Here is a 14,249-nt window from a genome sequence, read left to right as displayed (position 1 = left end):
TGTGCGGGCTGGGTTGTAGTAGGAGAGTAGCGAGGGGAGGTAGGAGGGGGCAAGGTGATGGAGTGTTTTAAAGACAATGGTGAGGACCCGTCAAAAGTCACAAAGCAGACAAGTGGCAGAGTCAGGATAAGAACACCCATGATCTTCTGACTCCCAGGTCCGTGCTCTAGTCACTATACCATATGATTACCAAGTCATTTACCTCAGCCCTGAAGGCTGGCTGATCGGCAGGGTCTCTGAGAAGCTGTTGGTATCGTTACTTGTAGCTGGGGTTTCTTACACCATCAGAACTGCATAGCTATGGTGAAATGATAGAGCACCTTGCAGGTTTCACTTCTTTGCTAGGAACTTGATACTTGGTCTTCTTGATGATATGGCTGCCACTTTTTGATGCACTGGTTGCATGACAGCTCGAAGTATGGGGCATATGAGCCGACTGTCAGTAGCCAGCCTTAAAGGGTGGGATTTGGAAAAACAGAAATTCTGTGTTTACCCTCCAGTTAAATGGTGTCCTTCCTAAGAAGTGTCAACCCAAACTCCCCATGATATTCCATGTGAGAGTGTCATATGGTTTAATATAACAGCAAAGCAGCATGGCCTAACGGACAGAGCATGGGTCTGGGAGACAGAAGGACCTGGACTCTAATCCTGGCTTCGCCACTTGTCTGCTGTGTGACCTAGGGTAAGTCGCTTCACTTACCTTGTATACCCCCCAGTACTTAGAACAGTGCTTGGCACATAGTAAGTGCTTAACAAATACCATCATTATTATTAGAGAAGCAGCATAGCTCAGTGGAAAGAGCATGGGTTTGGGAGTCAGAGGTCAGGGTTCAAATCCCAGCTCTGCCACTTGTCAGCTGTGAGACTGTGGATAAGTCACTTAAACTTCTCTGTGCCTCAGTTACCTCATCTGTAAAATGGGGATTAAGACTGTGAGCCTCATGTGGGACAACCTGATTACCCTGTATACCCTAGCGCTTAGAACAGTGCTCTGCACATAGTAAGCGCTTAACAAATAACATATTACTATTATTATTCTCTGAGCCTCAGTTACCTCATCTGTAAACTGGGGATTAAGACTGAGTCCTTTGTGAGATAGGGACTGTGTCCAAATTGATAAGCTTGTATCTCTCTGAGTGCTTAGAAAAGTGCTTGATAGTAAGCACTTAATGAATATCATCATTATTTTTAGTTCTTTCTTCTTTCTTAGTGCATCTCTGATGAGACCCAGTATTGTGTTGGCTTTTTAGGCTACTGTTACATGTTTGCTCCCTTGAAGTCCCTGGTCTCATTCATCTACCCCTCTTCAGGGCAGAACAAATGAGCAATCCAAGACAACTTTAGGGCCAGGATGGCTCTCCCATTTTCAAGTTTCTAGACTCACAACCCTTTTCTCTGGCAGTTACAGTGACACTCACATGTATGGTCTGAGCAGACCTTCTCATCACATCCAGTGGAAAATAGGCCAATACACTCAATATAAGGCACCGCTATATACACCCCTAAATTACCTGAGTAAAATTGAATAAAATCATTTTTATATGATATTTTACGCCACTAATCACTGAATAATGGTGATGTGGCCATGTTCTGAATATAAAAAAGAAACATCACTCTATCATGGACTATCTAATCCTTGAAATCCAGACTTTTGGTTGGGCCAATTTTATATATTTGAAGCCACTTAAGTAAAGCCATTACTGGGTCAGATCAGTAGTACAGTTTAGTATTCTACTTCCAGCAAAGGCAATAGAATAACCATTCGGGTCCTCTCATCCAAGAATCTCCTGATATAATTTGGTCTCCACAACATTCCATGATAAGGCATTTCACATGCTGTCCATTTTCTGTATAGGAAATTGTTTCTTTTGGTTTGAATCCACCACTGCGATAGTGTGGCCCAGTGGAAGGAACACAGCATTTGGTGTCAGGAGATCCAGGCTTTAATCCTGGTTCTGTCATTGGTCTGCTGAGTAAATTTGGGCAAATCACTTCACTGTAACTCAGTTTTTTTATCTATGAAATGAGAATCAAATGCCTTGTTTACTTCCCCCTTTGACTGTGAACCCCACATGGGATAAGGCTGTGTCTGCTCTGCTATTTTCTATCTACCCCAGTGCTTTGCACAATGCTCAGCATAAAGTGTTTAAATACCACACCTTTTTAACCACATCTTTTAAATAATAATAATAATAGTAAGTATTTGTTAAGGGCTTACTACCTGTCAAACACTGTACTAACTGTTGAGGTAGATAAAAGACAATCAGGTCAGGCTTGGGCACTATTCCTGTGATTTTTAAGCATTAACTGGTGTCCTCCTCATCCTGTTGTTACGGAATATGATATAGTGATTCCACATTCAAATTCTTTATGTTGCTTCTCAGACTGTTCCAAATTGAAGAGCTCTAAACTTTTCAGAGTAATGATATTAAAAATCTTAATGTAGTTTACTAAAACATTTGAGAGAGAGTTAATTCCCTTCCACAGAGGGAAATGAGGACTGGACGGAAATAATATTTCAATTCAAGGAAACTCCACCTATGGCCATTAACTACGTCATAATGAACCAGGAATAGCAACGATTTATGAACAAAAGGTTTGTCTTTAAAACTTCCTACAGGTGCTTCAAGATATTAGCGAATTTCTGGTTTAAATTAAATTTTTTATATATAAAGGAATTTTCTGAAAAATTATGCTTCTTCTGGACTTTAGATCCAACCCAGAATTGCTTTCTAACTCCAGTTAGAAAATTTTGCCATTTCTTAGGTTAAGCCTTCTTAGTGATTCACTAAAGATGGATGAGCTCCTCAAATATTTTATTTTTAGCTACAAGAAGCTATTCATATCATACTATCACTCGTATCAACAGTTCTTACTTTAAAATCAAGAAATAGAGATGTACATAGTTTGAGCCTTTTCTACCTATATCTGTGTATTTAGAAGTAGAGTTCTTGTTTATAGTTCATTGTCTTGAATAGAAGTTCTGACCATATAGCCAAAGCAAAGCAGGTTCGTGCAATTATCCAGTAAATTTGAATTTTGCTTTCACCATGAAAATGATGAACACAACCTGTCTACCACTCAAATGGGAAAACATTGGCAGATCAATAAAGCTGAATGAATACAGTCCCTATTAGACTGTAAGCCTGTCAAAGGGCAGGGACTGTTTCTATCTGTTACCGATTTGTACATTCCAAGCGCTTAGTACAGAGCTCTGCACATAGTAAGCACTCAATAAATACTACTGAATGAATGAATGAATGTTATAAAATGTCCAAATACTGTTTTCTTTGGTCTGAGTAAACAGATTTAAAATAGTCAATTTCTCCCAAAGTTTCCATCACTTAATTTCTGCTTGACAGTTTCAATTTCCTAGGTTAATTCTTGAAAGAAGGAAATATGATTTCAATTTCCTTTTCCTTTATTCTTTCCAAACTCTTTCCCTAATGATCACAGAGCTGTGAACATGTTATTATTGACAGATGGCAGTAAAGTTTTTGAAGATAGTTTCTTTTCTTCCTTAAGCTTAGTATACATTTATTTCTTGCTCTTGCCCCTGCAGTTTTTGATATACAATCATTACCTAGTCACAGAAGAGCTGGGGGTCTAGAACAAATCAGCCTGGGTCGAAACCCCTTAATACACTTTACAGGTGAAATTTGGCTACAGCAAACCTCAAGGGTGGCTGCAGCCAGCATGTCACAGATTGATGGTGTCTAGCTAGATATAACTCCAATAAAATTCCTATAATTAAGGAAAAAAAAAACCACCCTCTCAATCATCACCATCAATATGTGTATCCCAGATAAAGTGCAAAGGCCCAATGCTTGGAGTCAAACTTGGAGTTTCATGGCCTGCTAGTTAAATATTTTCTGATCTTAGCTGTCCATTTTTCTCTTCCCCGATTCATGGAGACCCCCAGGTCTACAAAACTGAAAATGATTCTATTCAATAGAATTAGATTTTTGCTGGGGATCTTGCGATTCCAGGTGAAAGACCCTATATCCACTATATCCTTGGGGCAGTTCTAGAAAATATCTTGTATGTAAAAGCCTGAGAAAAGTTTTACTAAATAAGAAAATAAATGAAGAAAATTCCAAAGATGGGTAAGACTGTTCCTAAAGTAAAAAGAAAATAAGTCTTCGAATAGAAATTGACAGCTCTAAGAATGTTTGTACCTAGTATTTCTATTAAATCTGAAAATTGGTCATTCATCAATCCAGTCTCTGGGCTTCTCCCCACTTCATAGATAATGAAACTGACTAATGGATGTGATAAATTGGAAGTTTCACAACAAGACAGGAGTGTAACATCTCAAGGCCAACACAACCCCTCCAAACACAGGCAGGTAAAGTAGTATTATGACTCTGGCAAGCTGAAATAGAAAAACAACCTTCACACATTAACAGTGTGGAAGAAATGGTTACACACTGGTCTTTTCAACCATATCTGCACAGAGAAAATCTCAGTGTCAGTAGTATCATCTTTAAATTTTGAGGACCAGCTACTGCTATTTTTTACAACTGTAAATGATTAAAAGGATGAAACCTATGAAGGGTCATTCATAATACACCAATTTGCCATGCTTTCAGTTGGGGAAGCCATGACTCAAAATGGGTTAGTCTATTTCAAAACATTTTAGTCATATTTTAGAATGCCTTCAGTTCCATATAAAATAGAAAGGTGACAATTAATGCTTGAAACACAAGAACGGTGTCAAGCATTAAGCCACAAACACCACACTATTGATTCGAACACACAGATTGTTATATCACATGGCACATTTTGAGTTCTGCAGGATGCAGCACACCATTCTGCCAAGAATTAAGAACACAAAGGTTTATTTAGGAACTTCTCAAGCCTAATAATTGCAAAATCTCCCATCTCATCTGCAACAAATGTGCTGAAGATATAAACGGGATACTGAGTTCACCACTGGGTCTCAAAACAGTAGCCATAATTCGCACTAATAAATCAGGATGTGGCCACCTGGGAAACTGAAACAGTGTGCAGAATGGGGTCCTGCATCTTTCCAGAGATTACGGATGAGGGAAGGCCAAGTGGCAGGGTACCTGGTTAACAGAAGCATCTGTATTAGCCACAGGTGAAGGAGAGCGACAGGCAGGTGGAGAGGAAATCTCACTGTTGGTTCCCTCCTCCCCAGACTCCTCAGTGACAGGTGAAAGCAGTGTGTGGCAGCGACCCGCAGTCATCTACCACAGTAACCAGCCCCAAAGGACAGGAAGAAGATCAGTCAACAATGTCAACGAGAGGGTCCATCAGTTGCAGACCAAAACATAATCTATTCTCAAAATGGCATTGCTGAGAGCCAATTTGGGGAATGTATTCATTCCTGATTAAGGAGTTAGAAGCTTTTCAGTCTGTGCTGAATGTGACGTAAGTAAGGCCCAATGCTTGGAGTCAAACTTGGAGTTTCATGGCCTGCTAGTTAAATATTTTCTGATCTTAGCTGTCCATTTTTCTCTTCCCCGATTCATGGAGACCCCCAGGTCTACAAAACTGAAAATGATTCTATTCAATAGAATTAGATTTTTGCTGGGGATCTTGCGATTCCAACAATAATCTAGGAAACCAAAGCACCTGAAAGCACAATAGAACGGATATGTCAGGAGGCAGGCCAAATGTCACTTGATGTATGGTGCATCCAAAGGTTATCATGAAGTTTGGCAAATTAAACTTGGATGTTCTCTCTCTCTATTTTTTGGATGTAGGGCATGATTGTGAGGGAATGAGTGTTGCAGAACAGAATTGGACCATTTTAATAGAACAAAATATAAATGTACTTATAAAAACAATTTTTTTCTTCAAAGTTTCAATATTCACATGTGTCTATGCCATAGGTACAGACACCCAGGCATACAAACAGCATATAGTTAAAAAAAACTGTTCTCTAGCCCTAAAATCAAAATTTCACATCTTAAAATCTTCTTCTGAAATTAATTTGTCAATGCATAGCAAAACATGCAGAAGATTAATCTCAGGTTACTCTTTGAAAATTATATTACATCACTGTGAATTTTACCCTATCTTAAAAATCTGGATGCATGCTCAAGAACAAGACAGTTTTCATCATGCTAAATAATGCTTTAGAGCTTATTTCAATCAATGATCATGCTTTCTGTAAATAACGCACGTCACTTTCAAGCCCTTTGACTACATACAAAGCTGTCGTGATACACAAATGCTGCTTTCGAAAGTTAATGAAGAAAAACACTATGTTCTAATCTGCAACACCCCAGTTGTATTAGTGAAGCCAGGCATACAAAGTGAACTGTGGCAGTTGGCTATATTTTAGCAAAGCAGCAGAATGGAAGAGAACAGCACTGAGGAGGAAAGGGAGATGATACCAGTTTGGTCCATACCATAACCACGGAAGGATGAGCCGAGTGTGTTGAAAGGAGTTCTGTATCCAAATCCTCCATTCCTTCTACTTCAGTAACTGTCAGCAGCATAGTGGCATGCTTAGCTTTCATTGTTAACATCTTGCACTTGGAATTCAGAGAGGCTATCTGCTCCTGGTAACCCTTGATTTTCTGAGCCAGCTCCTAAGAAAACATTTTTTTTTTGGCCATGTATCAGAGCACAGTCAAGAGGAAACAGAAGTAGTAGCATTCATCTTCCTTAGAGCAGGCAACCTATCATTCTCCAGGGCCAGCCAATGAAATCACTGATCTGAGTCTCAGAAACCAGACATCATCATCAGCCAGTAGCTGAAAGGCAGGATGTGGGACTGTGCAAGAGAACAAGTCAGGCTGCATCTCACAGCAGTGTTAAACCACAAGAGCTATGCAGGGAAACCGGAAAAGTCTTATGAAGCCAGACTCTAGGTTGCACTGACACAACAGGAATGATCTGCTGCTCATTAATGATTTCTAAATGTTGAGCTTTGTACTATTTGCCCTACGAGAAATCTTTATCTTTTGACACTAGGGAGAAGGAAAATATTTTTACAGATACTAATGAGCTGAAATTTCCCAGATGGTTCATGCCATGGAAATGAGGTCATGTGATGACTAAAACTATAAAAAATGCGACTCAGCTCTCACTACTGTGAATACAATGAACAGAGAAAATAGAAATATAGTGCACGGTGAGTAATCAGCAAAGTGATTCCTTTTGGGCACGAGTTTTTTTTTTGTTGTTTATTTTACATGCAAATTGAACACAGGGCTGTCGGTTTATAGAAGTGGTGCTTCAGTGAGGCCTGGAGCAACTCTCAGCAGCAGAGAGCCTCAGTTTTCATACAGCAATTTTATGATCTCATGCCACTGTCACCATAGGTTCTTCCGTCTGGGGATGTTCCTGAGATGGAGGACATGCCTGGGAGTCAGAACAGTTGGGTTCTAATTCCAGCACTGACAGTTGTCCGCTGTGTGTCCTTCAGCAAGTCACAAGTAAGTTTTCTGTGCCTTAGTTTCCTCCACCGTAAAGTAAGGATTCAATACTTGTTCTCCCTTCTACTTAGACTGTGAACTCCCTGTGGGACAAGGACTGTGTCTGAATGATAATTTGTATCTACCCCAGTGCTAAGTACAGTGCTTGACACAAAGTAAGCGCTTAACAAATAGCAAAATTATTATTACTGCTATTGTTATTATCTAGACTGTAAACTCGTCTCTGGATTGTAAACTCACCGTGGGCAGGGAATGTGTCTACCGACACTGTTGAACTGTACTCTCCCAAGTGCTTAGTATAGTGCTCTGCACACAGTAAGTGCTCAATAAATACCACTGATGATTATTTCTCAGTACCCAAATTGCTCTTGTACTCTAGAAACCATTTGTGCTTCTCCCCAAGTCTCTCTCTGCTTTTATGCTTTAGATGCTGACACCACAATGAAACAGTTAAATTTAATCATGCAAGGCCTGCATTTCAAATTTGAATTTTTCACCGGAAAATTCTAAACATGAGTCACACTTCCTTACAGCTGCTTGAAGACACATAAATTCTCTATTTTAAATTTATAAAAGGATGCATTTTAACCATAATCTTTTTCACTTCCAAGCTAATTTCAAGACAATTTGGACAAAGGTGTTTGTAATTTAAGGGGTGATTGTTAATAATAATAATAATTATAGCATTTGTTAAGCACTTACTATGTGCCATGTACTGTATGAAGCTTTGGGGTGGATACGAGCAAATCAGGTTGGACACAGTCCCTGTCCCACATGGAGCTCACAGTCTCAATCCCCATTTTACAGATGAGGTAACTTAGGTCCAGAGAAGTGAAGTGACTTGCCTGAGGTCACACAGCAGACAAGTGGCGGAGCCAGGATTAGAACTCATGACCTTCTGACTCCAAGGCCCATGTTCTATCCACTAAGCCATGCTGCTACTCACTACTGCCACTGTGGCTATTAAATTCACAAGATGTTATAATGGTCAATAAACAACAAGGCTACCAACACCAGAAGTCTTAGCCCCTATTTTTTTTTTAATCCAAGGGTTTTGCTCCTTGATTTTTTAAATGGTATTTGTTAAGTGCTTCTTTTGTGTCAAGCACCATTCTAAGTGTTAGGTTAGATGCAAATTAATTAGGCCACATACAATTCCTGTCCCACACGGGTCTCACAGTCTAAGTAGGAGGGAGAACAGCTACTGAATCTTCATTTTGCAGTTGAGGAAATTGAGGCACAGTCAGGATTAGAACACAGGGAGAGCACTTGGGAGAGTACAATATAACAGAGTTGGTAGACAAGTACCCCGACCACAACAAGATTACAGTCTCAATATTTGTTCTCCCTCCTACTTTAGACTGTAAGCCCCACACGGAACCTCATATCTACCCAGCACTTAGTACAGTGCTTGGCACATAATAAAGCATTTAAATATCACGATTATTATATAGCTATAATGAGAAAACAAATCCAGTTACTAAACTTTTACCTACAATTTCAGTTTTTCAACTTCTTTCACACATTATATATATCTTTGGCTGATGCTGATTTTCACGCATGTTGAGCAATGACTGGAAGAGATGTCGATGAACATTTCTTACCAATAACCTAAGCCAGTATCCTAAACATTTTAACCAAAGGCTTACCTCATGGCGGGAAATCTGGGCCTGCAGTTCCTGGATATTACTAGTTGCCACCGGTTTATCCTGAATTTCACGGTGGGCCTCCTCTATCAGTTGCTGTAGGTGCTTCATTTCTTGTTCGTATTGCTCATATTGGACCACTGCTTCCTTTAAAGAGAAGATGCCCAGAAAAAAAAAAAAACTAGTCCCTCAGTAAATCTCTTTACAAACCAATTACAAGCAGTAAAAGAAATGGGATTATATCTTTGCAAACTGCTTTAACTTTCGCAGCATTTCTATGGGAGGCGCTGAGCAATTGTTTTACTACAGAAACGAGACAAAGGGATGGCCATTTCTTAAGCAAGTCACATTTTGGCCACTGCTCAGATACAACGGCCAAACCCAACCTGCATAGATCACTCCTATGTTCTCTGTGCTCAGGAAGGAATGGTGACTGGAACAGCTGCTCTCCAGGAAGAGAGGATAGGTTAGGCACAGGATCCAAAACAACCATCACCGCTTTTCCATCTTTTCTTCCCTTCTTCTTTCTTTCCACCCAGTCCCTAGTTAATCTGGCAGAAGTCTCTTGTTGTTAAAGCAGTTGGAGTGGGGAAAGGGGACACCTGAGCACACACTAAGTGCTTAACAAATGCCATAAAAAAGAGAGAGAAAAAAGAGAGGGAAGAATGATGGGGGAGAGAGAGAAGGAGAAAGGGACAGGGGGAGAGATAGAGAGAGGAAAGAGGGAAAGAGAGGGAGAGATGGGGGGAGAGAGAGATGGAGAAAGGGGTAGAGCGGGGGAGAGAGTGAGAGAGCATACACCCAAATTCTACAGTGCTAAAGGAAAGGGAAAGAGGGTGGAGGTTGGCAGCAGTGAAGGGAATAATTTATTTTGTGTGAGGGAAAAACTGAAGTGTTCCAGTGGACATGCTTTAGAAACTGGGGGACCAAAAAAGGATGAGGAGTGACAGAGGTGGTGTAATGCCTTTCTGCATGGACAGTGTACATGCCAAGATCACCCCAGACTCCTGATTGTCCACTGATTTGGATATGCAAGGTAGAGGATTATTTGGAAGTTGAAGGAAAATTTGGGTGACAGGCAGCATAACTGTTAATCACATTTATTTATTTCACTGAAAAAGAAATCAAAGTACTATTTTTTGACTTGGAAATATATTCCTTGGAACAGAGATCTCTGTTGTATGGAATTTATGATATTTCACTTGTAGCTTCAATCTCATCTCCCATCATATGATTTGCGTGGCCTAGTGGCAAGAGCACGGGCTTGGGAGTCAGAGGTTGTGGGTTCTAATCCCACCTCCACCACACTTGTCTGCTGTGTGACCTTGGGCAAGTCACATAATTTCTCTGTGCCTCAGTTACCTCATCTGTAAAATGAGGATGGAGACTGTGAGCCCACATGGGACAGGGACTGTGTCCAACCCGATTTGCTTGAATCCACCGCAATGCTTAGTATAATGCCTGGCACATAGTAAGCACTTAACAAATACCATAATTATCTATTATTAAAAATTACATAACTATCTTGTTTGACTATTATTTCCTCTCTCTGTCCTGCTCAATTTCTAAGACACATATATTAAATAAAAATTGCTTCACACAATTTTCAGAGTTTTGTGCCTCTGGATGGGTTAGCAGACAATCTATTTCCAATTTTCCACATTCATCAATTTTAAGTATATCCTTGGACTACTTATTATCCTAAGATCATCTGTTTATCTGAATAGAAATAATGATAATATTCTAGAGGGAAAATAAAAATGGATTAAAATTGCAACTCCTTAGAGATGAATGATGTCATACTAATTTTCAGTACTCCTCTTTACCTAGACATCATAGTGTATCAGTGAAAGATTATTTTCTACAGAATGCACTTAAATTCTTTCCCAGTCTACTCTCATTGCTCTAGATACCAGAGATTTAATATTTGCTATTTTAGCTATACTACCTGGCTGAAACAAGGACAAAGCAACCAAAGAAAAGAAATGTGGAACTCATTATGTTCTGCTATGGCATGCATTCAAATTTCATTACGGATTTAACTGAACTCCTCATTATACACTTACCTGCATTATGTTACACTGCTGGATAGCTGTGTGCTGTAGACGACTGGCTTCCTCCTGGAGTCTGAGAGCTGTGTGGCATATGGGTAAACTGGTAACCATCTCTTCTGGGATGCGGAGTGCAACTTGACAGATTTGCACAGCCTGAACTTTAGGCTTCAATGATTCCATTTCTGACAGCAGATGCTAGAATAAAAATTAAGGTTTTTTTTTAAAAAAATCATTTATTTTTGTGAACAAAAAAATCCCATTTTACAGAGTTATAGATAAATTGGGCTCTCAAAGTTGAAGAATAACTGGGTTTCCTCCGTTAGTACCCTATTAGAAACCCATAGTGTGGGAAAAGTCTTCCCTGACAACTTCTCCCATCCATCTCTATTGGTCAGTCCAACCGTTAAGCTACCTCAGTCCATAATGAACAAATCTGTAATCTTATATATTTAATTCTCTCATACTGTTTAATAGCATCTCTTCTACTACTTCATTATATTCTCCCCCGATTAGACTGTAAGCCCGTCAAACGGCAGGGACTGTCTCTATCTGTTGCCGACTTGTTCATCCCAAGCGCTTAGTACAGTGCTCTGCACATAGTAAGCACTCAATAAATACTATTGAATGAATTATTCAAAGTAGGTGCTGTTAAATATCATACTGCCTCCACTTTTTTCCTATATTCCCTGCAGTCTGGCTTCTGCCCATTTCACTCCATGAAAACTGCCCTCTAAAGTCACTAATGACCTCCTGATGGGCATATCCAATAGCTTCTCCTATATCCTAATCCTCCTTGGCCTATCAACTACCTCTGACACTGTGGACTAACACCTCTTTGGAACACTAACTTTAGTTTCACTGACACTGATTTCTCCTGGTTCTCCTCCTACCTCTCTCACAACTCCGCAGTGTCTTTTTTTGGCTCCTACCCCCTAATTATGAGAATACTTAAAGGCTCAGTTCTGGGTCCCCTTCGACTTTCCATCTACACTCACTGCCTTGGAAAACTCATTCACTCCCATGGCTCCAACTACCCATTCTAGTGGATGATTCACAAATCTCTCTCTTCAGCCCTGACCTCTCTCCTTCTCTACAGTCTCATGTTTCATCCTGTCTTTTGTACATCTCTACTTGGAAGATACTCAGATACCTCAAACTTAACATGTCCAAAACAGAACTCTTTCTCTTCTCTAGTCTTAAAGCTTGTGGACAGGAAACGGGTATACCAACTCTGTTGTATTGAACTTTCCCAAGAGCTTAGTACAGTGCTCTGCACACAGTATATGCTTAATAAATACCATTGATTGACAAAATTTCAAAGCAGTTTTGCATTCATTTTTCATGCATGTTTAATGCATGTTTCTCAGGAATGTGTTTTCTATGTTGTATTGTACTTTTCCAAGCATTTAATACAGTGCTGTGCACATAGTAAGCACTCAGTAAACACTACTGATCGATTGATTTGCAATTTTATTTTTCATGAAACTTATATTTTAAGATTAAAACATTTGGTGCAGTTATTTTCAAGTAATTTCATTAAGCAACCAACTCAATTTTTGAATTCCAGTCATTTATTTACCTAACTTCAGGGGCACCCCCATTTTTTTACCTTTAATCTAAAATCCCCCACAGATTTAGGGCTCTATAATCTGGTTCCCACCCTCTTACACTCTTCTGAGACTACTCTTTCTCCAGAATCACCAATGATCTCCTCTTTGCTCAATCTACTGGATACTCTCTGCTCCATCCTAATCCTCCTAGACCTCTCAGCTGCCTTTGACACTACAAATCATTCCTTTCTCCTGGAAACACCATCTTCTGTTGGTTTTAATGGCATGGCTCCCTCCTCATTCTATTCTCTGTCTGCTGCTTCTCAATCTCTTTCACCTCAAGAATTCTTCAAGACTTGTTCTGGATCTCCTCTTCTCACTTTACACTCATTCCTTTGATGATCTCACATCCTCCCAACTACCTCTCTGTAGTTGACTCCCAAATTTATCTTGTGAGCACTGACTCTCTCCTTCCATGCAATCTCATACTGCCTTCTGCATCCTGGACCTTCCCTCTAGACTGTAAACTCATTATGGGCAGAGAACATGGCTACCAACTCTGTTGTATTGTACTCTCCCAAGAGCTTAGTGGCCTTAGAACCAGTGTGTCCCAGGGGATAAAGCACAGATCTGCAAGTCAGAAGGAACTGGGTTCTAATCTCAGGTCCAACCACTTGTCTGCTGTTGGGCTTGGGAAATCACTTAACTTCTCTGTGCCTCAATTACCTCATCTGTAAAAAGGAATTTAAGACTGGGAGCCCCATATGGGGCCTGGACTGTGTCCAATTTGACTAGTTTATATCTACCCCAGCACTTGGTACAGTAGTGGAAAGAGCACAGGCTTGGGAATCAGGGGTCGTGGGTTCTAATCCTGACTCTGCCACTTTTCTGTTGTGTGACCTTGGGAAAGCCACTTAAATTCTCTGTGCCTCAGTTACCTCATCTGTAAAATTGGGATTAAGACTATGAGTCCCGTGTGGGACAACCTGATTACTCTGGATCTACCCCAGTGCTTAGAACAGTGCTTGGCACATAGTACGCACTTAATACATATTTATAATTATTATAATTATAGAAAGTGCGTAACAAATTACAAAAAAAAGAAACAGATTTTCCTCACTGCATTCCAAATTCCAAATTCTACACTAGACTGTAGATAGATGTGTAAGATCTATCAGTCATATTTATTGCATGCTTACAGTGTGTAAAGCACTGTACTAAGTACTTGGGAGAGAATGATATAGTAATAATAATAATGGTATTTGTTAAGCCCTTACTATGTGCTCACTGTTCTAAGCGCTGAGGTAGATACAAGGTAATCAGGTTGTTCCACGTGGGGCTCACAGTCTTAATTCCCATTTTCCAGTAGAGGTAACTGAGGCACAGATAAGATAAGTGATTTGCCCAAAGTCACACAGCTGAAAGTGGCAGAGGCGGAATTGGAATCCACGACCTCTGACTCTTAAACCCGTGCTCCTCCCCCTAAGCCATGCTGCTTCTACAGAGTTGGTAGGTATTATCCCTGTCCACAAGAAGCTTGCAGTCTAGAAGGGGAGAGGAAAACAGAGTAGCCCAAACTATTTA

The 14,249-nt window shown here is 40.0% G+C and overlaps 1 protein-coding gene across 12 annotated transcripts in view; it reads right to left on the bottom strand.

Moving 5' to 3' along the window:
- SYNE1 (spectrin repeat containing nuclear envelope protein 1) overlaps positions 1-14,249 on the bottom strand; it is a 518,607-nt gene that overhangs the window by 182,336 nt on the left and 322,022 nt on the right. For 9 of the 12 annotated variants that reach the window (XM_029048032.2, XM_029048087.2, XM_029048053.2 and 6 more), the window contains 4 exons: positions 11,128-11,310; positions 9,065-9,208; positions 6,384-6,566; positions 5,073-5,213 (listed from right to left, as the gene is read on the bottom strand). In XM_029048032.2, the coding sequence (XP_028903865.1) occupies positions 5,073-5,213; positions 6,384-6,566; positions 9,065-9,208; positions 11,128-11,310 (651 nt within the window). The remainder of the gene's footprint in view (positions 1-5,072; positions 5,214-6,383; positions 6,567-9,064; positions 9,209-11,127; positions 11,311-14,249) is intronic. The other 3 variants (XM_029048059.2, XM_029048070.2, XM_029048093.2) reach the window with 2 other exon arrangements.

Source organism: Ornithorhynchus anatinus, chromosome 2 (genome assembly GCF_004115215.2).
Source record: "Ornithorhynchus anatinus isolate Pmale09 chromosome 2, mOrnAna1.pri.v4, whole genome shotgun sequence".
In the NCBI taxonomy this organism is placed as follows: domain Eukaryota; kingdom Metazoa; phylum Chordata; class Mammalia; order Monotremata; family Ornithorhynchidae; genus Ornithorhynchus; species Ornithorhynchus anatinus.
The sequence above is the reverse complement of the archived record's forward strand: the minus strand, read 5'-3'. Positions and strand labels throughout refer to the sequence as shown.